The 25,830-nt window shown below is 39.2% G+C and overlaps 1 protein-coding gene across 11 annotated transcripts in view; it reads left to right on the forward strand.

Annotated features, from left to right (window-relative positions):
• Nucleotides 1-25,830, forward strand: part of ARPP21 (cAMP regulated phosphoprotein 21) — a 265,697-nt gene that overhangs the window by 186,289 nt on the left and 53,578 nt on the right. For all 11 annotated transcript variants that reach the window (XR_007772330.1, XM_050937943.1, XM_050937940.1 and 8 more), the window contains 4 exons: nucleotides 5,416-5,585; nucleotides 7,718-7,822; nucleotides 10,234-10,494; nucleotides 20,397-20,523. Coding sequence is in view for 10 of the 11 variants with exons in the window: in XM_050937943.1 (XP_050793900.1) it covers nucleotides 5,416-5,585; nucleotides 7,718-7,822; nucleotides 10,234-10,494; nucleotides 20,397-20,523 (663 nt within the window). In the remaining variant the exon portion in view is untranslated. The remainder of the gene's footprint in view (nucleotides 1-5,415; nucleotides 5,586-7,717; nucleotides 7,823-10,233; nucleotides 10,495-20,396; nucleotides 20,524-25,830) is intronic.

The raw sequence follows: 25,830 nt of genomic DNA on the forward strand, positions 1-25,830 counted from the left end.
TCTTACCCAAGCTACTTGGTCAGCTTAGGTCTGTATAATTAAACTGGAAGTTGTGTGCAAACAGACACTTTCATATTGTGGCATCTCCACTTCGGCTTCTAACTGGAACAAAGCAGTACAGAGGCACAAAGGGAAATATGAAGTAATGGGCATAAAAGTTCATCTAAACATTTGTTAACCTCAAAAACATTCGAGTTCAGATTTGAGTTGTTGGTCTCGTCATTAGTTCAGATGACGTGTCAGCAACTTCTTGCTTTCGTTTCCCCACAGTATTTTGCAAACATTATAAAGAAGGCTTGGAAGATGGGGACTGCAGGGTCGCTTCAGTGATTTGGGTCCATTTCAGTGATAATGATTGAAATATTATCTGGCTCTGAGTCTGCATAAGTTCTGTCTCCTTTAGCTGAGTTGTATTGGTTTGAGGCGGTAATAAAAAACAAGCAGTGCATAACTATTCCCACTATACCCAGAGCTGGGAGCTGAAGCCTGTTTTCAAAGGTCTTGGCATTATGAAACTTTTAATTCAGGAATGTTATTTGTAGTGAGGGCCACCATTTTATGTTTATTATCTCTCCCTTTATGCTAAATAAAAATATTTCCGTGTCAAGACACAAACCTACTTATCAGCATTGGAAGTACCTTTATAATCAATATAATAGGAAACTGAGAGATGAGGAGTTTAATAAAAACATCAGCTTGAAAAAACATATTAAACCAAGCTTCCCATAATCACTTTAGAAGATAATTGCATTTGAGGCTCATCAAGATGCTTCAGCATTTGTAAATGCAGAAGAGTATTTTAAGTTCATATTTATATCGTAGGATTAATTTAACAACTGATTATTGAATATACATGTGGTTGGGTTTTTTTTCAAGCTAAGCTGTTACAGTCTTGATCTGAGAGCCTGGTATTGGAGACGGGAATTGGGGGATTTTAAATAAGTGTTCTTTGCAATAAATGGAGGAAAAAAGAAAACAAACCAGTCATTCACTCACACTTTTCTAGTAAAGAGTTCCGTCCACTGTGCTGGAATCTCTTGAGCAATAGGAAAGAAGCCATTTGTATGTACACTGCAGGCCACTTTCAAGAAGCCCTTTCGTATGTACCTCAGCACACCTGGACTGGGGAGAGCAAGTAAGAGCAGCCACTGCTGCTTCTAGGAATAAAAATGGCTGAGAGGGTATGTACATGTTTCTGGGCATGGCAAAGATGGGGCCATAGCTGCACCACACTTGCATGCCGGCAGAGTTATTCTGGGAGAGCATTCATTACACCCACTGTACAGGGATAGCAAGTCTCACTGCCTAGCATATGCCCCCCAGTATCCAGGGAGCATTATGTCACTCACAGGCATAGTACCTCCAGGTAACACCATATGAATAGAGTGTCTGCTCCTCTCTCCCTAGCATGCCTCATCCTCTTAGAGGCATAACTAAGCACTCTGTGGGTATGTCCACACTGCATTTGGGAGCATGCTGCCCAGCATGAGTAGACAGATGCATGCTAGCTCTGCTCGAGCTAGACGCTAAAAACAGCAGTGTAGCCAGTGGTAGCACGAGCAGCAGCTTGGCTAGCCACCCAAATACAAACCCACCCAGACCTCCTGGGCACATATGTGGGTGACATGCCCCAGCTGTTGCCTGTGCTACCCTCAGCTGCACTTCTGTTTTTAGCATGCTAGCTTGCTTGAGCTAGTGCATGTCTGTCTACTTATGCTGGGAAGCATGCTCCCAGCTGCCATATAGACATACAGTGGGGGGGCGAGGGAAAGGAGGAGGATGAGGGGGCGGATAGTCTGTATCTGTAAAAATATTGTTCAAATAGTATTTGTGTAATTTATATTTGTTTATTAGCACATATCTGCACTTCTTTTACACTAGACAAACTGCTCTGTTTGTTGCTGTAGCTGATTTTTAAATACAGTATAATTTTTTAAAAAATAGAAGAAACAATTCAATTTAAACAATCAGGTCCTAGTCTCAGATTTATAGCATACATCACATTGTCACTTGTGTTGAAAATAAACCCCGTGCGATGCCTGCTAATTTTTTTTAAAACACATGCTATAAATTCGTCTTTATGATTTGAACCTAAATCTCTCTATCTTCTTAAAATAGAAAAGAGTTTTCATGAGAAGGAGGCACTGATACTATAGGAGATGATCAAATATTATGAACAGATAGAAGATAAATGAAAAAAGAAGCTTTGTTTCTCATAATGAGTTGATTTTCTTTCACAATGCATCATCATCACGTTTTAGCTCTGTCGTCGTCGTCGTCTTCTTCTTCTTCTTCTTCTTCTTCTTCTTCTTCTTCTTCTTCTTCTTCTTCTTCTTCTATTGGTTTGGTTACCTCCAATTCTATCCTCTTTTTTTGATTCTCACTGCTTGGCCTTTAAACATTTGTCCTTCCTATCACACTACATAGTCACTGTACCTACGTGATCCTCTTATAGCACCCAGAGACACAATAATCAGGCTGACTCTAGGCTGATTAGTCTCCATGAGATCTGTAAATCTTACCAGATACCTCTCAACACCCTCTCTGATGTTGTAAACCTTCATTCTTTCTTTTAAATATTTCCTCTTTCCTCCAGCTCTTCTTCACTCCACCTGCAAGAAGTTTGCTGATTTTTTTTTTCTGTGAAAGTTTTTCACATGCAGCAAATAATCATCTCTGCTTTCTCTACACTTCAATCCCCCCATTCCATCAGTCCATTTTCATCTTCCTTCTGGTCTTTCCTGACACCCTCTTTGATGTCATCCCTTCAACAATTAAAAATGTTTTGTGTTTCATTCTTATTCCTTATCACTTTGGCTTCTTCGTCATCCCTTGCTCCCTCTCAGAGAAATAATTAATTCCTCAATGTTCACAAGTGTCTTCCCTAACACTAGACCCTCCTTTTCATTTCCTGTTTCAAAATTTTGCGCTCCATTAGCTAATGCTCCAGTCTTATCTTTAAGTTTACCTCTTTCTGTCCAGTCATCTTTCTTGAGTGAAGTGTTGTATTTGAAACAGTCGTCTTTGATATTGTTCTTGAGAACCTAACATTGCCTATCATCTTGGTCACATAGTTTCATTCCTAGCTGTTCAGTTGCTCCTTTTGGAAGCTCTTTCCTTCTCGACTTCTCCACTGTGGTATTACCCTCAGTGAACTTCTCTATCTATCCCCGGTGGCCATTTCTGAATTTAACTTGGCAAGTCCCTTCTGGGCAGATACTATTTCAATTTACCTCCTTCACTGTTCCAGTGCTTGCTTTATTTTCTGCCTTGTCAGTTCCTGGCATTCTCATAGCTGTTGCCCTTTTGTTTCAAAAGAAGATCATCCTTAATCAATCCCCCCTGTCCATCTTCCATCTCCTTTTAAGCACTTTGAATCAGAGCATGCCCTCCAATTGATGTGGCCTCAAACTTGGGGTGAGTAGGCATGAAGTTCCCCTCTGTGGCATCATCTTTGCCTTCCACAGACCCTGCTGAAGTTCTTTCGTGGGGATCAGGCTGCACAGTTGGGACCGAGTGCATGCTCTTTCTGCTCTCCATGCCATCATTGTCTCCCATAGAGCTGGGCCCCTCGTCTCTTTCACGCAGTTTAATCTGTGTCCCTCCCCATTCTGAGTGAACACATGGCGAGCATGCAGCCTGGAGCATTCACATTTTAAGTGGATCAGGCTACACTCCTCTGAAAGGTGCGTAGCTCCTAAACCTTCCCTGTGTGTCAGAAGTGAGAAAAACAGATGGGTGTTGAACAGCTTGAGCAGGTGGTGGAAGGAACTGGGAGCTGGTGGGTGATAAGGAGAGACTGCTGGGGAGTGAGAGAAAAATACCTAATGTAAGACAGCCTTACTTCAGTCAGGAATCGTGGCAGTCTTGTGATGTTGAGGTGAGAAACTCTTTTTTTTTATTTCACTATCAGCTCTCTAAGCCATGCAGTTCACCTGCATTTCCCTCTCCATCTAAAATCTCACAATTGTTCTATAGAGTCAATTACCTACTGTAAGTGTTTCACTTAATCTGGAAGTTTTAAAAAGGAAGGGAGAAAGGACTGACGTTGCATTAAAATATTTCACAAAAAAGAATCTAGTTCCTTTTGGCGGTTCAACAGTTTTGTGCGAATTGGAAAAAGACTGATTTATTGCCATGGCTATTTACAAGGTGGTTTTCTACTTGCTTCCTCCCCACTCCCCCGGCATATTAAAAGATGAAAAGCAAAAGGCAAAAAGACTTCGTGAAAATAGAAAAGTTCCAACTGATTCAGGATATGGAAACAAAATGAATACCGTGTATGAAGTTCTACCTTCAATATGACAGAGGGAAGAATTTGCACCATACATTCAAAGACACTTCTAGGGCTTCTGCTTGTGAATTTCCAGAACGGTCTCCTCTAGTCTCTTAGGACATTGTCCTCAAAAGTATAGTGCCTTGTTTCTGAGATGTGAAGCTATATTCAATTGGCAGGTTTTTTTCCTCCTATTTGAACTACAATGCGTTAAGCATAGTCTTATGGTTTGCATTCCATTTATATAGGGATGAAATGGGCATGAATATCGTCTATCCCCAATATTTGTTCCAGGATGCAATTTCAGCATTAATGGCTTAATTGCTGAATTAACTTAAAGTTCATCCTTGAAGTACATTCTTTCAGTTTCTACCATAGCATCTGGACATCTTTCGCACAGTCATTGTCACCTTCCACTCATTTATGCACTGGACAAAAAAGGGCTGCTGTAACAAAAGCACATTCTGGCATACGTGAAGGAGTTAAAAATGTAAGCTTCATGTATGTTGTGCAAAGCTGTACAGTAGAGTGCATGCACACCTCTACTTTTAATCACTCATGTAATTGTGTGTGGCACTGCAACTCTATTATTTATCAGCCTAGTCCCATTTTGTGCTTTACTCTGGCATAAACTGCAGATGGAATATTTTTGATCTCCCTCTTAATGCCTGTCTATGCCTCTGCATTTAAAGATCTTCAGTTGTGGCCTGAGAAGTTAGAGAAAACAAACCTGAAATGTGTTTGTGATCAGATCAGTAGGAGCCCTCCATAATCTTTCCACTGGGCTTGTCATTCTCTTGCTGCATGCAAAAGGCTATGGGTATTGACTGAGGCACAAACATGTAGTCAGAAGTACCACTCAGGGATCCAATGGACAGCGATGCATTAAATCTCTCTGGTGGAAGAAAAATGATCAGTTACATCTTAAAGTGCTATTAACTAACAGATGCTACCAGGCTCAGCAGCAAAAATAGATAGATGCTGCCTTAACTGGAGGCATTGTGAGGCATGAGCACTTTACTGTTGAAGATCAATTAGTACAAAGAGAGAGCTGCCTCTAAATATGTGCCTGTCTAGTTTCTTTTAGTGGATGTTATCTTCTTAAAATTATTCAGTGAATTAAGTGTATTTTGTTTCAGGCCAACCGTTTGTAAATCCTGATGGTACACCTGCAATATACAACCCTCCCAGCGGCCAGCAGCCAATTAGGAGCCAGCTTGTGGGACAGTCTCAGCAGCAGCCTTCATCCCAACAGCAGCAGCAAGTGCAACAACCACAGCAACAAATGGCAAGTCACCTTGTCACACAGGTACGGCAACTGTTGAAAGGGGAGAACAAGCTTTCATCAAGGCTGAGATGATTAGGTGTGTTTACCTTCCCCGCACAGCAGCACTATAATCTCAAAAAATCAACTAGACAAAATGTGAGGGTTTTTTTTTCTTTTGAAATAAATATCAAAAGAAAAGCTATCAGATATTTTCTGGGTGGATGGAACACCCAGAAAGATTTTCGTTTGGAAAATGATTATTAAACCAGGTAGTGTATATGTGGAAAGTCTCTAGTTTCCATTTGAAAAAATTGAAATGTGACTAAAAGACCTAATTATTCTTTCATAGACAGGTGCAATATGTAATTTTGTAAAGGGCTGGGATATGTGTATATAGCTCTGTTGATCTTTTGCAGAACACCTTGTAATACTCACAGCTTCTGAAATCAATTATATTGGTAACTGTTTCTAACTTCAAATTATTAGTTTCTCTTCAAGTTTTCCTTATGAGATCATTATATATTCTCAATTATAATGATGTAATAATGATACTATTGGTAAATTTGGTCCCCTAAAGCTAATTTAGCATTAGAGGACCTATCTTTCTGATTGTCTAAAATATTATATGACCCTCTTTGATGTAGCACCTGAGCACCTTTCCTCATATAGTGTATGGATATGTCCCATTTACTTTAATAGGAGGTTCGTGAACATACAAGCAGATAGCAGGGCTGAGTGTTTAGTTGTCACATTTTTATTCTCTCCTCTCAATCTGCTGAGGTCCAAATGTGGGCCAAAAGAAAAGCCCTGAAGGCCCAATACTGGACCCAGTTAGTTTGGTATAATTTCTCTCATTGAGGGCAACATTGCAATCTAATACTAGTAGTGCTGGAAGCCTTAATCAGTGTGGTCAGTGTAAATAATATATTGGCACAAATTGAGCTCTAGGTCCCAAATCAGTCCCTCTCATAATAAAAGGAGACTTTTTACGAGAGAAGCTGAGTGTTTCTTCATGGAGATTCCCACACATCAGTTAATGAGTCTAAGAGATTTTTACCCCTAAATCTCCACAGAAAAGCTATTCACAAACGTCTGTCTAGATCCCAATGGCTCTAGCCTCTGGATGTCCGCAGATTTCTCGCAGTATTGTGTGAATGGAATCATGTTGCCAGAGAACTTTCAGGGCTCAGCTTTTAGAGGTGAGAGGTTGGACCCATAAAAGAGTAAATGCAGCCTAAGGCTCTACGAACTTCTTATTGTATAGTACACCAGAGAGGGGTCCCTGGCTGGCCCAACTGAATGTCAACCTACTCCCTTACCATGAACCCAGAACTACATGGGGAGCTCTCTTTAGGGCAAGGGTAGGGGACAGATACACAGTATTGCAGTGCCCTATTTATGGGCAGAGAGCAGTCCAGATTTGCACATGGAGAATTCCTCCATCTGTAGATCTAAGGAGACTCATTCTGGTCCCAGATCACCCAAGTGTAAATCCAGAATAACTCCACTGAAGCCAGTTAAATTATTCTGGTTTTACTGAGTACAGAATATGGCCTAATGTCTATAACCTCAGTTTCAAGATTCAGCCCTTCCCAATAATTTATAACAGAAAAGGCAGAATAGTACCAAGCTTGTGTAGGATTCATGTAAATGAGAGACTAAAATGAGAAGAATGCTAAAGTTATTCCTAAGTAAAATGCCCATCATATAGTTCTGTATAAACGCTTTCTTATCTCCTCCACAGTAACCTGATAATCTCAACTTCGTTCTTACTTTTCAGCTTTATAGTCATTAGTTTTCTACCTGTGAAACACTCTGAGTTTAAATCAACCATTAACAGAAAAATTCATGTCTATGCATATGCAGGGCTTTTCTCCCTTGATCTCTGTGAGTTATATGCAGCATCTTGCTTTAGCACACTAACAATAAGAGAGTAACCACGGTTTTATTTGTGTATCTCATGAACTTGAAAGTCTGTTAGTCAGCAGAAAACAATAACAAAGAATCACAAGACTGAGTGACCAAAATGCAAAATTAAAGTCATAGTAACTGATCTATTGTCTTGACCTGAAGGTGGGTCACCTGCATTGCCGTAGTTTTAGTTCCCAATAACGGTGTTTTGCTATTATCTAAGTCTTGGAGCATTGTATTTATCGTCTCGTTTTATTTTGCAGCCTGTTCAGGCTTTACAGCCATCTTCCCAGTCAGTCCAATATCCAGCAGTTTCTTATCCACCCCAGCATCTCCTGCCAGTCTCTCCAACGCAGCAGTTTCCTGTGGTACTACAGATTTTTATTTATTTTTGTGGTGATTGTTGATGTGAGGTGGCTGAGGTGAGCATGCGTATGTTTGTCAGCAATGTGTAGGAATTCAGGGCAACTTGTGTTAAGGTCTTTGTAAATCTCTCTTTTATTCAACACTTCTGGAATACTTTCGCATTTTATGCCCACAAAGTCTGGAGGAAAACCTCTTATTGATGTGGTGAAAGACTTGCGTGACATTCTTGATTCGGAAACTGTAGAAACCGTTGTACTCTAAATCCAACGGCTGGACTTATTCCATGATCATATTGGAGCACTTGGATAACAGAATATTTGTGAAAGAGCTGCAGCTCTAGAGGCATGTGATGTACTGTGCATCAGGACAAAACACTAATGGACATGGAGAATAAAAATAGTATACCTCTGGAGTCTGAATCTGGCTTGATGCTTACAAGGTTAAAATTATACTACTGTAGAACGAAGCTGACATTTTAGTAGGCGGTACAGGATTCTTTTGTCCTCCGTCTTTCTCTCACATTTTTATTTGTGACTGATATCCCCAAGCTAGAGATGTCACCTGGTCATGTTAAAAGATAGAAACAAAATGGAATAATGCCTTTGGGGCCAATATAGTACTACTAACACATAGGAGAAAAGCACTACGTTTAAAGGTTCAGTAGTAGTTTAGTCTACCCATCCACACACTGGAAACCCAGTTGAAAAATTGTTGTCATGCACAGCAGATGTATGTCCCAGTGCTAGCTCCCATGACAACTTTGTGACCATCTGTTTCATAGTCTCTCTTTCATAGAAATGGGTAGAGGTAGCTTAATAATGGTTAATTTATCCACCGAATGCCTCATTTTTCTCTGTGTGAATTTTCATATTTTTTTTTCAAATTCACTTGTTTAAAACTATTTGCCATCAAATCAATGGAAGCTATGGATGCGCCACGTTTCTGAAATTCAAGGCAACGAATTCAGGTACCTAAGTATGGATGCAGGAGCCTGGATTTAGGCACACAAGACCAGATTCTGGCCTACAGTTTTGAGAATGATGGCCCATATCTGTTCCCAGATGGAATTAGTGTAAACCTTAAAAAATGAGATTTCTGCATGTGATTGTGAGTTTGAAATTGGCTTACAACAAATATTTTGATGTATTTATTTAAAAATCCATACTTTCTTTTAAAAAACCCTGCCAATGAATGCATTGTGCTAGAATATTTTTGGAGAGTTAACATAATAGGGGTATAAACACAATCCAAGCAAATTCATTTAAAAAAGTCATAGGAATATTTGAGGAAAAAATTATTTGCCTTCTTCAGTAACGGGGTGTGAGCAAGTAGTTGGGGAACTTAGTATGCATGTTTATGCACAATGCACTGATAATGTTTTCTTACTTCTTGATGGAATGAAGCTTTCTTCAGGCCGTTTACCTCCAGAATGCAGGCAATATTAAGACAAATGGACCTATGTAGTCAAAGCCCTTAGTGCCAGATTTTTAAAGGTATTTAGGCTCCTAACTCCCATTGATTTCACTGGGGCATAGGCATTTAAATACCCTTTTAGAATTTCACCGTAAACCCTCACAGGGTCCTATTGAAGGCAATAGGATTCTGCTCAGGCACAGAGCTCCACTCACATGGATCCTTTTATAAGGTCAGGGCCTGATACTGTTTTACACCATTATACACATTAAGGGTATAATTTGGCTCCACTGAACACAAGGGAAGCATTGTCATTTACTTAATTAGGGGGCAGGATTTCACCTTATATGCCTGCTTGGTATGTTGGTCTCTGCCCTAGCTAGATGGTGGCCCTAAGATTGCTATATTACATGTTTATTAACACCAACTGCATAAAAAGTCTTTAACTAGTAGCTGAGAGCTGCAAACTGCTCAGTCTCCAGATTACATATTTTTGCCTAATATTATATTAAAATGTATGGATTGGGATATTCAAAGGAATCAAGGGTGCCTCAATCCCATTGAATTTCCCTTGGGATACTTACAAAATCCCAACTCTAGTTATTAGAGTATCCTTGGTTAAGGAATTCTGTGTTTGTGAAGGGAGCCCATACTTTCAAAGTAGTGCTTATGTCCTTTCAGTTCAAAATGTGTCCCTTTGAAAGCTTTAGAGTTCACTAGTTTTTAGAATATGGGTAGGATCAGAGAATCCAGCCAATGAGGAGCTGCTGTTTCTCCATGTGGTGTAATTTACCTTACAGTCTGGAAGCATTTTTCAAGCCATTCTCAGTGTTTTATTTTTATTTTCTATTTATTTTTGTTGGTTACCCTGACTTGTTTGGTGATGCATGAATTTATTTTCAACTGCTTCTCATGTTATTCTTAGAACCTGGTATTTTGTTTTTCAAATGTCTACTGCAAAAATCATGTTGATAATTTTCAACTGACTTTTGCCCCACAGCGAGATGACATGACAACACAATTTAGCCAGATGAGTTTAAGTCGTCAGTCATCAGGAGACAACCCCGAGTCGCCTTCTGGTCCTGTTTACCCATCACCTATTATACAGCCATCTGGCCAGCAGACTGGTTATGTCATGGCATCCCCAAGTCAGCAGCTTCCTCCAGGAAGTTTTACAGGTTCAGGTCCACCAGTATCCCAACAAGTACTGCAGCCTCCACCACCACCCCAGGGCTACGTACAGCAACCACCACCTGCTCAGGTAAGTAGATTTTTTACCTCTTTATTGTGAGTTTAGCACATAGCTCTAAACTCTGGGGCCTCTGTATAGCATCGTAAATGGAACATCCAGCATAGACTTGGGGGTAACTGGAGAATATCTTTTCAAGGAATTCACAGCTACTGTGGAGCAGATTTTTCTGACAGTGGGAAGTTTCCATCAGTTCTGTTGTTTCATTGATTCCAACGACTCCTCCCTTCCCCCACCATCATTTTCTGAGCATTCATCTGTCTTGCAGGGTGTATCTGTACATGAATATGAAGGAGGAGGGTGAACAAACATTAGAGTCCCCTTTCTCCTGTGAGCCACATGCATGCTAGCAGAGGTAGCCATTCATCATATTTAATTGACTTGAACATGTGAGACACCATAGATCAGTAATTTTTACTGTCTTCTTGAAGACTGATTATGTTTTACTGTTCGCCACCAAACATCCATGGATGTCTCCTGGGTATCCTTGCAGAACACAGAAAGTGATTACTGTCAAGAAGTAAAATGCACCGATGATATTCTGGCCCATTTTCAAGGTATTCATTTTAAAAAGTAAAATTTCCAACTTAATTATAGAAAACTGCATTTAACGTGCAGCTTAAAATGATAAAATGTTATTAGTCGGGGAGGGGGGAGGAGAGTTATTTTATCCTCTAGAAAAATATTTGTTTAAAAAAAATCCCACCAAACACTTTAGCATAAAATCATTTTAACCCGTGGTGTTATTTCTGTTTGTTATGCCTTATTATTAGTACAACTGCAGTTGTTGGTGTGTCTCTACACTATTGTAATAACAAAGAATGTGGGCTACTAAGCTACTTTTAACAGCCTTGGGAGTTAATATTAGTACAGAAAATTGCAAGAGTAAGGGCTGTTCATGTCACAGAAGATACAGTGGCACATGGTATTTCTTAGTCTTAATACTGTACAGCTATTTCCCCCATATATGTAATTTCCTGAGTAAAGAGCTTGCAAAATATTTAATAGGGATAAAATATTTAGCAGAAAATCTTGCTTTTTACGTGTGGAATTTGCCTATTTGTCAAATTGCGAAAGTTCCACAAAAGGGCAAGGTTATGAATTTATTTTATTATATAAAATATTACAAGAAATATTTTTCACTCTGTAGCAATTTTCCTAATGTCAAAAATTTACAGGTGTGAATTTGAAGAGGGCGGGAGGACAGAAGAAGTTGTAATATCCCCCTTTTCCCCTACCCAAACTACATTATCTACACGAATAAGCAATAAGCGAAAATCTTACAAGCTGTCCTGGGTTCCGTTCCCACATCTGTCACTAGCTTTTCTTAATACTATGTGTTCTATAACATTGTCAAGTATTGTTTAACCAAACTTCAGAACGCTCCTAGTGAACTAGATAAATATAAGCCACCTCTGTTTTACAAACTGAGGTTTAGAGAAGCTAAGAGATGTGTTTCATGGCTGTTGCAGTGAGTCAGTGTTAGGATTAGAACATAGGTCCCCTGTCTCAATGGGCCATGTTGATGCTGCTGTACCACTGAGTGTGCCTTGTCAAGTCACTTAACCTTTCTGATCTTAACAATTTCCAAATCTGTAAAATGGGGATAATAATACTTACCTACCGGTACCTGCCTGCCTGTTGCTGGAATATTATTATCCTGTATATTTTTGGATTTTATGTATGGAAAACGTTACCAACATTTCTAGGGTTGGTAGGGAAGTGTGGAGGAAGGCATTGTGTTTAAATAGATTAGCCATAGGATTTTGTGTCAAGAAACCAGAGTTCTAATTGTGCTTCTGACACTGGTTTACTGTGTGATGTTGTACATATCACTTAACTTCTGAGCCTCCGTTTCTATGTCTATAAGCAGTGGGTACTGGTGCTTATTTCAGAGGGGCTTTGTGACACAATTAAATAATGTTAGTAGAATGTTATATTGGTGCAAAGCATCAATAATGGATTAAGACTACCTTGGACCCAGATCCAGTCCAACCAAGAGACCCCCTTGCAAAATTACCCATTCAACTGAGGCTTTCCTACCTGTCACATCTGGCTCTCCAGTCACCATGGTGGACCTTAGACATTGGACATTTGGATCCAAATATTGTGGGTCTGTGAGCCCCCTCCCAGCATGGAGCCCAGAACTATGGATCCTCCTTTAATTCAGATTTTCAAAGAATTGTTAAGTGGTGAAGATGGGAACTAAGAGCCTCCTGCTTCCCAATACTGTGTTCATTTTTCTAATCCATGGGATTTGGGTAGGAGAGAGGACAGATACCAGCAGCAACTTCTTAAAAATTCACAACTGTGAATTTTGTGAGACAGTGGCTTTTAGAGTCTGCACAAGATTAATTGTAAAGAATTTTCATTTGTCTGATCTCCACAAAATTTCATTTTTTTTTTTTTTTTGGTATAAAATAAGAAATGACAAATTGGGGTTCATTTTTACAAAAACAAACTACACTGGTTTTGCTCAACTCTAATATTTAATTAGAGACTTTCTGAAAATTTTTTTCTCAAAAATGAGGTTTCAGTAGCACTGAACTACAGGAACAAAGAGCGATGTAACTCCATATGTGTCTGTACTATCATTTTTCATGATTTCTTCACTGTATGGGAAATTCTCAAATCAAAAGTCGATGTTCATTATCAGACTGAACATCTTCGTCTTTTGAAAGGATATTGTAGGTAACCGGGTAATTTTGAAGGGGTGCCCTTGGTTGGATTGGATCTGGGTCCAAGGTAGCCTCGTTATGGTTAGCAGCCTTTAAGAGGTACAGTTCTTCTGTATTATTATACACTATAATTAGTGATAGAATAAAACAAAAAAGTGTTCTGTGTACCCAGATGGAAAATATATTCCATATATCAATTGCATTGCATGTTTCATACCATCTGTTATACAACAAAGTGTATACATAGTCATCAATATATATTTTTAAACAAATTATCTAACTGACCGTGTTTTAATTTAAAATATATGTACCATAAAATGCATTTTAAATAGTCCCACAATTAATTTATATAAATATCCATGTGAGGGCTCTCGTATTATGCAGCCACTCAATCATCTGCTCTGAAGTTGCTGCTTAATTGTGTTCATGTAGCTAAGCTGTCATTTTGAAGAATAAGGCAGATTTCTTGCTGTCCTGGTTTTGGAGATAACCTTCAGTGTATGGATGTGTGTTCCTCACTTGTTCTGATCATGTCATGCCCCTTTGAATCCTACTGACTTCCTTTTCCTCTGCATGAACTTCAGACTTGTCCTTGTTTTCAATGCGCTTCACAGCTCTTCCTCACTGTCATACCATGGCATTTTTAATCACTTGTCACATGGGTGTCTAAGCATCATATATGAAAGCCTTGTATTGGTCCAACTGATTCGGAGGATGGGTAGAGCTGCAAGGATGGGGACGTAGAGCACGTTCCTTAGCTGGAACCCACAGAACTGCTGATGGGGTGTGGAGCTCTTGTGCAAAGGCCTTCTTCTACTGTAATTAAACTTTAATATACATGGAGACAGTTGCATTAGAGAGTAGCATCCCAGTACGCAGATGGGATTCCCCTGGATTCATAGATTCCAAGGCCAGAAGGGACCACTGTGATCATCTAGTCGGACCCACTGTATAACCCAGGCCATAGGACTTCCCCAAAACAGTTCCTGGAACAGATCTTTTAGGAAAACCTCTAATCTTGATTCTAAAATGGCCAGTGATGGAGAATACCGTAACCCTTGGTAAATTGTTCCAATGGTTAAATACTCTTACCATTAAAAATTTAAGCCTTATTACCAGTCTGAATTTATTTAGTTTCAACTTCTGGATTGTGTTACACCTTTCTCTGCTAGATTGAAGAGCCTGTTATTAAATATTGGTTCCCCATGAAGGTACTTACAGACTGTGATCAAGTCAGACTTGACTTGTTAGACTCAAAGAGCTCCATCTGTTTAGCTCATCACTATAAGGGCTGTTTTCTAATTCTTTAATCATTCTTGTGACTCTTCTCTGAACCTTCTCCAGTTTATCAACATCCTTCTTGAATTGTGGACATGAGCACTGGACATAGTATTCCAGCAGTGCCAGATATAGAGGTAAAATAACCAACTCAACTCCTACTTGAGATTCTCCTATTTATGCATCCCAGGATGAGTAACAAACTGGAGCTGCGGAATGGACTGAGTGGTCTGTAGGCTGCAGATGTAGTGGATTGTTCTGAAACATAGCTATATAGCAGTGGCAATAATGGGTAGGAGGATGTTGCTTTGATAAAGTAGGAAAGCAAAATGGGACAAATCATGACCCATATGCTCTGTATCACAAAGACCTATCCTATAAAATCAGCATCTTCCTAGTTACTATTGTCATTGCTATTTAGCTGTTTCAGGTAGGCCTTGAAATCTTAATAACTGATCCAGGGTGAAAGCTGTTGTTCTCTGTAGGAGGAGAAGCAGAGAGACTAAATAAACCAGTTGAGATGCTTATGCATGCAAAATGTTATAATGCAATAATCAGTGTAATGCAATCAATGTAAAAGCACTTTTATATCATAGAAGTTGCTGTCGAATTTATACCAATACAACAGAGGCTTCAGTCTAAATGGCTAATTAGTTCCTGTAAATGTAGTGGCAATGTGGTTTCTAGTAGTTTGCCTCTGGTATCATGCCACTTGAATAAAGCAGAGCATTGAAAATTTTGGAGCAGGTCCAGCGAGAAAGAAGAAGAAAGAAAAAGTTGTCCAAGCCTGCAAGCCTAAAGAGATTTTGCATTTATATATTAAAGTTTAATTAATGCTGGCTTTATTGCTATTTCCAAGGCTCCCTTTCCCATTCTTCATCAAAAGAGGAACTGACAGATTTTAAAGTGATACATCTAAGGAGGAGGGAGCCCTTTGTCGTCTTCTGCTTCCTCCTCCACCATTGCATGTTCTAAATCTGATTAACAGATTCATTATTCAGTAACATAAACATGATGATCTGTCGTTGTCTAGCCTCTCCTCTGTGGGATTCGCCATCATCCTGTGAGAAACAAGTTCACCAATGGAAACTAAGTACAGTGATCTGGCTTTGCTTTTCTCCATTTCACTGGCAAATTCCTGCTTTACTTGGCTTTCCATAGCCGTAACTAGGCATTTCTGTGCCTGGGACGAGCGAGCATATTTACGTCCCATACTGTTTTTTGGTCATATTTTCTCCCCATTTTTAACCCCCCCACCCCACCCCATCCCCTTCGGCTTTGCATCCTGGACAGCTGCCCCGCTTGCCCGGCCTGGTTACGGCCCTGTCACAATTATACACCTCATCCATCCTGTCTGTTTTCCTCTGATGCTGATAGCCATGCTTACATGCTCATGGCCCAAGCACTCCAATAAAGGACCAGATCTCTATGCTCAGTGAAAACATCGCCAGCATCCTTTCCTGCACTGACTAAAGGGCAAATTGTCTCCTCTGCCTGCGTGATTGAAGGGATAAAAAAATTGCACTGAACAGAGAGATAGTAACAGAAGCAGCATCCCTCATGGAAGCAAATCACTCTTAGGAGAATGGGATCCACAGATGAGAAGGACATAGGGGTTGGAGGATAGTAATGCTTCAGACACCATACACCCATGGATTCTCTGATGGTGCTCAGTCTGTGTTAACTTCACTTGGTTCTTTGCCTGTGTTGTGGAAGCTCCTCAAAGGGTGGAGGACCCAGGGCCACTAGCAGGCAAGAAATTTACTCAGAAAGATGCAAAAAGCCTCCATGCACATGGTCCTTGACTAATGCTTTGGAATGTTCAATAGTTTTGGGGGACATACCCCTTATTGTTCCGCACAGGGGACTCCGTCCCCCTGAGAGAACAACTCTCAGATCATGAAATTTATTTTCCTGCTCTCAGCATGGGAGTAGCCAGCTTAGAGGACAATAAGTAGCTAAATTAAGACACGGACAAGCCACCTAGGTGACTAGGAGGCATTTGTGTATCCAAAATCTCCATAGGTCAGTGCAGACCCTGTAAATTCTCTTATGTAAGTGTAATTGCCGTTAGTGCTGATGGGAGTTACACATGCCTATAGAGAGAATTTATATTTTCCACCCCGCAGCAGAACTATGAAATATGACAGCATTACAACTGACTTCATAAAAAATCTTTTGAGGAAGGTGTAAATTCAACTCTAACCAAATTTGTTGATAACATTTAGAATAGAAAACCTACATGCAGACAGAATCAAACTGTAAATTGACCAGGAGAGATTGGGAGAGTGTAGTACGCTGAACAAAATGATTTTCAAATGAATGTAAAGTCCTGCACCTAGAGTGAGAAAGTAAACAGCACACCAACAAACTAGAGAGAACCTCTCTGGAAAGCCTTCTTAGAGGGACCCTAGGGTGCTGATAGATAGCAAATCAAATAGGAACAAAACAAGAAAAAGCCATTGCTATTCCCAGATCTCTATATGTTATATAGGGGGTCACATGAAATATGTCAAAGTGATAATGCCATTCTACATAGCACTGGTCTGAGTGTCCTTGGAATATTAGGCAAACAGTTCTGGCACAGTTTAGGATAGACAGGAAGCAAATATGTTGGAGAACAAAAATTACGTAAGGGTTGGATGACAAAACACACAGACTGAGTTAAGCTAAAATACTGTAGTTTAGAAATAATAATACATTCTTAAATAATTCAATAAGAAAACTCAGGAAGGAAATGGTAGCCTATACATGGCTTCAGAATAACAACATAAATGAAGAAAGGGTTTTTTTTCACAATGTTAGGAGGATTGAAGCAATGAGTTGAAGCTGAAGAAGGAAACATTTAGGCCCAGTGTACACTAGAAAGGGTTTGCTGGTATAGTTATTTCTGTATAACTATAAATCTATTGAGCTATAGCAGCACAGCCTCCTAGTTCAGGCAAATTTTTGGCCAGTATAGCTTATACCAATTCTCTGAATGAAATAAACCGTGCCAGCAAAAGTTTATAATGGAGACCTACCCTTAGAGTAGAGGAAAAGTTGTTAACATCAAGTACAGTTGGACATTTCAGTAGACTAGCCAGGAGATGGTAATGATTTGTAGTCAATCACAAGTAAAAGATGTTTGTGGGATTGAGGTAGTGAGTAATTCTGCAAAGTGCAGGAGGTTCAGGATAGATGACGTAAGTGGTCTCTTCGGTATCTATGATTCTATGAATTCTACTGTTCGTTAAAGTAATATCACAGTGGGCAAATATCAGGTTTGGATTACTTTGGGGGTGAAACTTTGTACGCTGGAGAGCTGTGCAGAAGACAAATTAAAGTATGTCCGACAAGATCAATCAGTTATTGATTGTCAGCCTGAAATCCACTTTAACCCATGTCTAGATTCTGTGCCAAGCCATTTTTTTATGTCTAGTCTCTTAACAAAAACGTCTATTCTTAGCAAGTCATCCATGCATGATTACTATCAAATTCAACCATTAATCACCCCAAATTAAATGATTTTCCGTCTAATGCTCCATGCCACTAACAACATTTTTCAAAGTGATAGATTGCTGTACTGATAAGCTACTAAATGGAATATATAACGAATGTATTCAGTTTCAGTGAATTTAAAAAAAAAATTCTTGTAGCTACAGAGATGAATTAGTTCATGGCTGTACAGTACTTTTAAAGTGTTAGAGCAGTTATTAGAATGGGCTAAGCAAGCTCAACTAAAACTTATGTTCCAGACCTAAACTGTTTGGGCTACTTTTTTAATTTAATACATATGAACTTTCCATACAATGATTAATGGCAAGAGGTAACTCATATTGTTCTCAGATGGTCATTTATTTTTAAAAGTTTTAAGAGTGTAGCTGCTTTTACCCATGTGAGTTTGCCTCACTAACCTTGTCCTGCTGGGGTAAAAGTAGATCATGCATTTAAAACTGGGATTTTTCAACTCCAGACAGTTAGAGTTTTCATTAGATCTGGGGACAAATGTTCTCACACTATGCCCATCACTCGAATTGCAGTACTCAAAGATAAAGCACAGTTCAAAGGCATGCTACAATTCAGCATTACTCCATGTTATTCAGAGCTGGAATAGCTTAAAACATGTTCAAATTAAAGCATTCATGGTTTCATTCTCGCTGGTTGTACCTGACAAAACAAAGCAACAGTATTTACATAGGTTCAAAAGAAAAACATAGGCAAAGATTTGATATCTGGTCCTCTAAATTCTGCCAATTTGCCTGGAGTTCTCCCTTCAGCCACCTTCCCCCGTACAGGTTCCCTGATTCTAAATTTGCCTTCTCCTTATAATTCCTTGAGTCCTCTCCCCACTTCCCATCTATGGTTCACCCTCATAAACTGTGTCCTTCCCTCACTTTCTTCCTTGCAGTTTTTCCTGTTCTCTTTTTCCTGTAGTTATCACCATTTTGTAAAACAGTGTCCATTGGGAAATTTTTGTGAGAATTTTCTTACAGAGCTATAGAAACATTAACCAAAATGGCACATCTTGAGGTGATTATGTAGTGGATAAAAAACTTCATTAGACCCCTTTCAAGTGTCAGCATGGCACTGTATATTTCTGTAACTTAGTTCTGTTGCACTTGGTAGTTTTTCTCTGGTGATAAAGAGCCTTGTGTCTCTCTGAGATTTTTAGCCTGTTTTTAAAGGGATTCTGTTGGCTTTTTAAATACCTGTCGTATATGGCCTTATTCTATTTAACCGTTACTCTCACTGAGCAATACACCATGAGTAGTCCAGTTATCTCCAGAGGAACTACTTCTGAGCTAAGGTACTGCTCAGCATGAATAAAGGTGGCAGAATCTGACCCACATTTACTAATTCCTGTTGTGTTAAAAATAAAAAGCATTTGTGTCTCTTTTTTGAAACAGGCCAAATACTAAATGTGGAAACAAATATAATTCCATTGGTTTGTAAAGAAGCACAGACATACATTTCAAATAGTCTAAGAACAACAGCAACAAAAGTTCTCTTGAAGATCTTGTAGCGGTGCCCCTGTATACTTTATATTTTATCTTACTAACCATCATAGAATTGTTCCAAATGTGGAGTGCTATTGAACTCACTAAGGGCCAGCGCAAAACTGTTTAGCTCAGATGTCTGTGTTATGGTGATGAAGAGTGTGCAAGAAAAGTCACTGTGTTCAGTTGCTCTCAAACTTGCATTTTCAAATGTGTGGTGAGGCAGTTTAGTATACTCTGTTCTGTAAGATAAAATAGCTAGCAATACTAGCTGACGCAATACCTACTAAAAGCTTTTGCAAGAGGAGGGATGCTAATCATTTTTAATTCATAATATATTCTTGCCAAATGTGCTAGAGGCTTTAAAGGGAGAGATTCATGCAGTTAAGCACTTATCCATTAAAGAGGGATAGGCTGACAATGGAGACTCTCTTCCATACATACAAATATCTCACTTTCATACAACACGCACATTTTGACTCCAGGCCATTTCTGCTCTGTTGTCCATTTAATATCTTCCCCAGAGTTTATTTAATTGTTTTCCATATGGTCTATACTACATTCATATTAGCATTATAATTATGTGCAATATGATACTTCTGTGATTATTTTTTGGGGGGGTCTTTTATTTTTAAAAACTGTGTAAGCAATGTTACATATAAACAACTGCTATTTCTCTCTGCTTCTCTCTGTGACATTAAATTTGTTGAGAACAAAGTAATTCAGTATTTGAAGAACATTTTTATTCACATTCCTGCTTCATTTAGGGTTTTTCAACTTACACACTAACATTGTTTAATCCTTAAGACATCGATAATCACATTGCAAGAGAAAATTGGAACTAAGTGAAGTGCTTGAAAATGTACTATGCAAATCTTTTCTTTTGATTACAGTAAAATTAAACTACTTCACCTGACTTTTTTCTGTATGTCTTCAGCTTCTATCACAAGTACTAAGTCAGTGTTCTTGCTTTCCACAGATGCCAGTGTATTACTACCCATCTGGTCAATACCCTACCTCAGCAACTCAGCAGTATAGACCCATTGCCTCAGTTCAGTACAATGCACAGCGGAGTCAACAAATACCCCAGACTGCACAGCAAGCAGGTATTTGCATCTGTTACTCATTTCTTCAGCGGTTCATGTTGCATTTACTGATGAACCTATTGATTGTACTTTAATTTTGGGCTTGAAAAGCTAGCGTTGGAAATTAGCCATTTAAGTAAGTTGAAACAGTCAAAAAACAATTTTGCTTGGAAAGCCATACCATGCAAGACAGGAAAGCATGCTTCAGTGCTGTCATCTAGCATACATCACACAGCGTGATTCTTCCTGCATTAATATGTTACATCTTGGATCAGAAGTAAGGCAAGTGGCAAATTACTGTGATCATTCATGCTTCATTTGAAAGCCAAGAGTTACATTTTATGGCCTGCATCATATGTGGTCCCTAAACATTTTTTAAAACAAGAAACCAGTAATGGAAACATTTTGGGGGCATTCTGCTCTGCAAAGCTGAAACTATATCTGTGATATGGAGCCAGCCAGATAAAAGGCAGTCTTTATCTTGGTAATATTCCATTATTTTCCTCCTTTCGAGGTTAATGTTCATGAAAACAGCAGGCAATGAGGTGCTCTAGGTGTGGCACCCACTTGGATGTTAACTCCCTGCAGCGATGGGCAGTTGGAAGGGGGGCCGTTACACTGTAAGAGAGTGAGTAGCAGGTCTCACAGTGAACCGGTCTCTTTTCCTACTGTGTCATGCCACTCCTAATTAAACCCTGTTAAGGATGGGGGAGACAGAGTGAGACTGATTTTGGTTGATTTATTTGTGCTGGTGCGATGTTCTTTGTGTTCCTAATGAATAAACAGAGCTTCTGTAAAAATCATTGATTGTCCGTTTCTCCATTGCAAACCTCCCCCATGCTGTGTCTCAGACAAGTATTAACTTTGGTAGGAGGGATTGTTTTGTCACAGGGTACACAATCATAATTGTGTCATGTAGGATAAAGCGCGCTGTCTGTCTGTCTATTACTATCTAGCTCCAGAAATGCAAATGGTTTGATAAAAATGCCTGTGAATTTTGTAGTGGTGTTTTTTTATGGAAAATCAGCTTCTCTGCCAAGGCTTTGATCCACAAGTCCTTTAAGATAAAAGTCAATAGCATAGACATGAGAGATGGAAAAGATTTCTGGGGTCATCCAGCCTACTCCCAATCTCTTTAAGGTGATCGCTGACAGGCTTGTCACACTTTATCAGGTGTTCAGAGAAAAAAAGCCATAGCAATACACAGTTATGATTGATTTGAATGATCAGTGGCTCTTCTTTTAAAGCTGTCCTGTGTTCTAATAAAATACGTGTTGGTTTTGGTCAGTGTGGCTGGTGGGGCGCTTACTGTCAGATTTCATAGCTTTAGGAGAATACAATTCTCAGAGAGATGTAATATTTCATAAAGGCCATCTATCTCTTCTAATTTATCTTGTCTTACAGTATGGTACCATATTTATTATCCATATACAGTAGATCTTTGAACCTAAGTGTAGATTGAATTGTATGGTACTATTTTGGTTGACTGTATTGTTATAAAATCATATTTACTCTATCAGTTAAATGGTAGATCAGTAATGTGAAAGTTATGGTAATTAAAGTACACATGGGACACATTCTGAAAATGCTTCAGCAAATTTTTCACAGAAAATTCATCTGATCTTCAGAGACACTATCTGAATACCAGGTTTAATTATATACCATAGTGTAGTAACCATTGTGTTTGGGTACAGACTACATAGGGACGTCAGTTGTATTTTTGTTTACGTGTTTTTCATATTGTTTTTCACCTGTGTGTGTGCCAAGGAGTTAGGTTACTACGAGAAAAATCTCTTGAGTTGGGAAAATTGTCAGTATCTCTAAAATTCCTCCTTTCAATTATTGACAGCTCCATCGGAAAAATAATTATTACATCATGTCAACATTCTGTGGTGAAAGTTTAGTATTTCTTTGATGGTTGTTTTAATTCTTTACCCATTGCCCAGGTCCTGAGACTTACTTTAGAATCAACTCTTTTAAATGGGTCCTAGCTATGGGCCAGATTGAACCCTGTCATAGAGATATTTACATGAGGGGAATAAGGGTACCAGGATACTCCACAAAGAAAATCTTGCTGTTTCCTACAGACTTTCTCTTTAAGTGATAGAGATTAGGGGACAAGGCATGGAGAGCCAACTTCCCAATCTTGCTGGCCTTTCAGATTCACAGGGAGGGGAACCCAAAGTCCCATGCACAAGGTCAGCCCCTCCATGCTGCTTTTGAGACATCATCACGCCTGTTGGAGTCGTGCTCTATTGTGAACGAATCCTGGGCCATCACTACAGCTGCTGTGTGAAGAAGAGTTAAGTGAAGTACAGATACCCAAAAGGTTTTCCTCTGCCTTTATGGGAGAGAGTTCCACAGAGAGTACCTTCTACAGCCCCTTATGGAGCCAGAACTTAAGGAGACTGAGCTCACAAAGGGACTTCAGTGGGGTGAGGTAGAGAGGAGGATGCTGTGAAGTCAGTGTTCTCTTACCCCTACCTTCCAGAACTCTAGGGTGATCCACCTCACCTGCTTCCTCTCTGCTTGAAGAGGCAGGGAGGATACTTAGGTCCTATGGTTTTTGTCCTTGATTTTTGTAACTGAAATGACTCATGCCCTCAAATTTTTACTCATATTTATAAAGGTAAATCTAATTATCTGAAGAGATGCATTTTCTTCCATTACCTGAAGCAATATTGATATCCATCTTGCTATTGACTTATGCTTTGAAGTGTCTGAAAATGCCTCTGAGAGGTAAGTATGGAGTGACAGAAGCTTTTCTTGGGCATTAACTATATATTTAGATTATATTTTCTTTATATTTGTAGCCAGTGAATAAATGGGTAAGGATTGATTATTCTACTTTTTCATGTTCCTTCACTTCGTATAGCGTTTGGAAAGTCACTAATCTTCTGGAGGTTGACTGATGGATTTAAATTATGTTTCATGAAATACAATAAAGCACACTGCTTATGTTACAAATTTACTGCAGGCTATTCACTAGACATTCAAACTCTGGGGGAAAAAAACTCCTTTGGATATCCATTCAACTACTACAGGAACATACGACCACTTAACACCTGATACCTTTCTGAGCTATGCTACTTTGGGTTGGCTAAGTATGTGTTCCAATCAAAAGGCAAATGTTTCAAGCTTTATGCAGTGTTGCAGGAAATTTCCTTCATATGTACAATTAGAGGCCAAGATTGAGGTTAGCATATGAGCAAAATGTGAGGCAGCCATGGCTAAGCATGGAAGTTTAAAAGAGTCATACAGATAGTAACGATGGCCGCAGAGAGTGCAGAAGATTGTGTGAGGGAGAACAAAGGAGGCAGACATGAATGAGGAGGATGAAAAGATTATTCCTGAAGATTTAGCACTATTTGCTGCCGGTGAGAGAAAACTGCTGCAATATAGAGAGGCATATGGGAGTCAGAGTTGTGTGCCTACCAGTAGAATAACAAATGTGACCAGGGACGTGTTGGGAACCTCAAGAGCTCAAAGAATATTGTATTAAAATAAGAAAGTTTGCCTGCCCAGGAGGGTTTTGGAAGCTTTCATAGCTCCGGCAAGGTGTTGAGGTCTATCGTTTTCCCACTTTGGGCTCCATAGGGTAAGGTTTGATCTAATGCCAGCAATTTGGTTTTGTTTTTCTTAGAAAAGGTCTCTATGAGTGGAGCAATAATGATGACTTTTACAGCAAACGGCTAAAGTAAAATGTCAGTACAGCATCTTTAATGGTTAAGGGACTCTGTATTCTCTCATGGTTGTGTGAAAAGAGAGCAATATAAAGTTAAAATGGCTCCAGGGCAGAAAAAAAGATGAGCTCACCTGAAATTAGATTAGGATCTAACAGCAATAAATCATTTGGCGAGAGGGATGAGGACTCTTGATGGATAGATAGATAGATAGACATATTTTAGAGTGCTGCCTAGTATGAGAAGATAAGTGACCCATTTCTTGCAAGACGCAGCTTCACAGAAGGTTTCCCATAGAAACCTTTTGTCATTTACAGTATATTAATTTAAATTCAGCATGAAACCACAAAGAGACAGCCTTACCAGTGTTGCTTATTGCAGAGCGGTGGTGTAGCCTTTGAAATGCTTAGCTTTACTTCATGTAAATAAATAATTTGTTGTTCTTCTTCATTGCATTTCCTCCGCACCAGCCCTTGGGCCCGATCCTGCAAAATGCAAAGATCTTAGAAGTCAATTAAAGTGTTGCCATTAACTTAATGAGAGCAGGGTCAAGCCATTGGCTAGTACATTTTTATATGGATCATTAGAATATTTTCAAATGACTTTTCTCAAAGAATTAAAAATAATAATTCTATGTGATGTGTTCATCTTTGAGCTTTATAATAAAGAACATTGCCTTCATTTTCTTTGACAATCACGATATAAAATCTGCACAGGTCTGGGCTCAAGTGAACATTGATAGTAATGATGTAATGTAAGGATCTGTGTCGTGACAAGGCATTTCTGTAATTTTTAGAACTTCCCAAATATGTCTCCGTATTCCTTGAACTGTGGAGTTTAGTTTGTCTCTGGTTAATGAACATTTTCCACTCTTTGCTGTTGTCTCATCTCGCTAATATTTCAATATAAAGAATACTGGCCATTTCAAGCAAACAGATGTACCAGTATCTCTTTTTGTACCATGGAACACCTGGTTTCTTGACTGAGTGAAATGATATTTCTGTATTCTCATACAGCAGTACTATAGAATTGTATCTTGGCCACTATCAGCAGGTATTTTATTCTTTAACATCAGTCTCTCAGTAGTAGTAGTTTGAAAGCATTTAAGCATCCTTCTTCTCCTTGGATGATAAAATGGAAATGTATTCAGAAATGAACATTTGTATTTTACCACAGTTGATGAAATCAGCAAGGGAATGATTTATATCAGTGTGTCGGTGTATTTATTTTCAAAATAATAATGCTTAGCACTGAGAGTATATTTCATTTTTAAAGTGCTTTACAAATATGAGCTGATGAAGCTTCACAAACACCACTTTGGGGTAGGTAAGTATTATTATGTCCATTCACAGATGAAGAAGAATCTGAAGTGGACAAGCCATTTCCTTCCTCTGTCTCACTGTACACTATATATCAGACCTGTTCCAGACAATGTGTGATGGAGCTTTGCTGGATCACTTTATATACATCACTTTGTCTGGGCTTCAGTTTAACCATGGCAGTTAGTCTGTCTGATCACATGCCCTCCTCACTGGCAAGTTGTGATATAAACAGTGATCAGTGCTTAATTTGCACCAGGGCTTGCCAGGACTGAGTCCAAGCACCTCTTTGCTGGGCAGTTCATAGCCCCAGCACCTCTGGGCTT

The sequence above is a fragment of the Gopherus flavomarginatus genome, chromosome 2 (genome assembly GCF_025201925.1).
Source record: "Gopherus flavomarginatus isolate rGopFla2 chromosome 2, rGopFla2.mat.asm, whole genome shotgun sequence".
Taxonomy (NCBI): domain Eukaryota; kingdom Metazoa; phylum Chordata; order Testudines; family Testudinidae; genus Gopherus; species Gopherus flavomarginatus.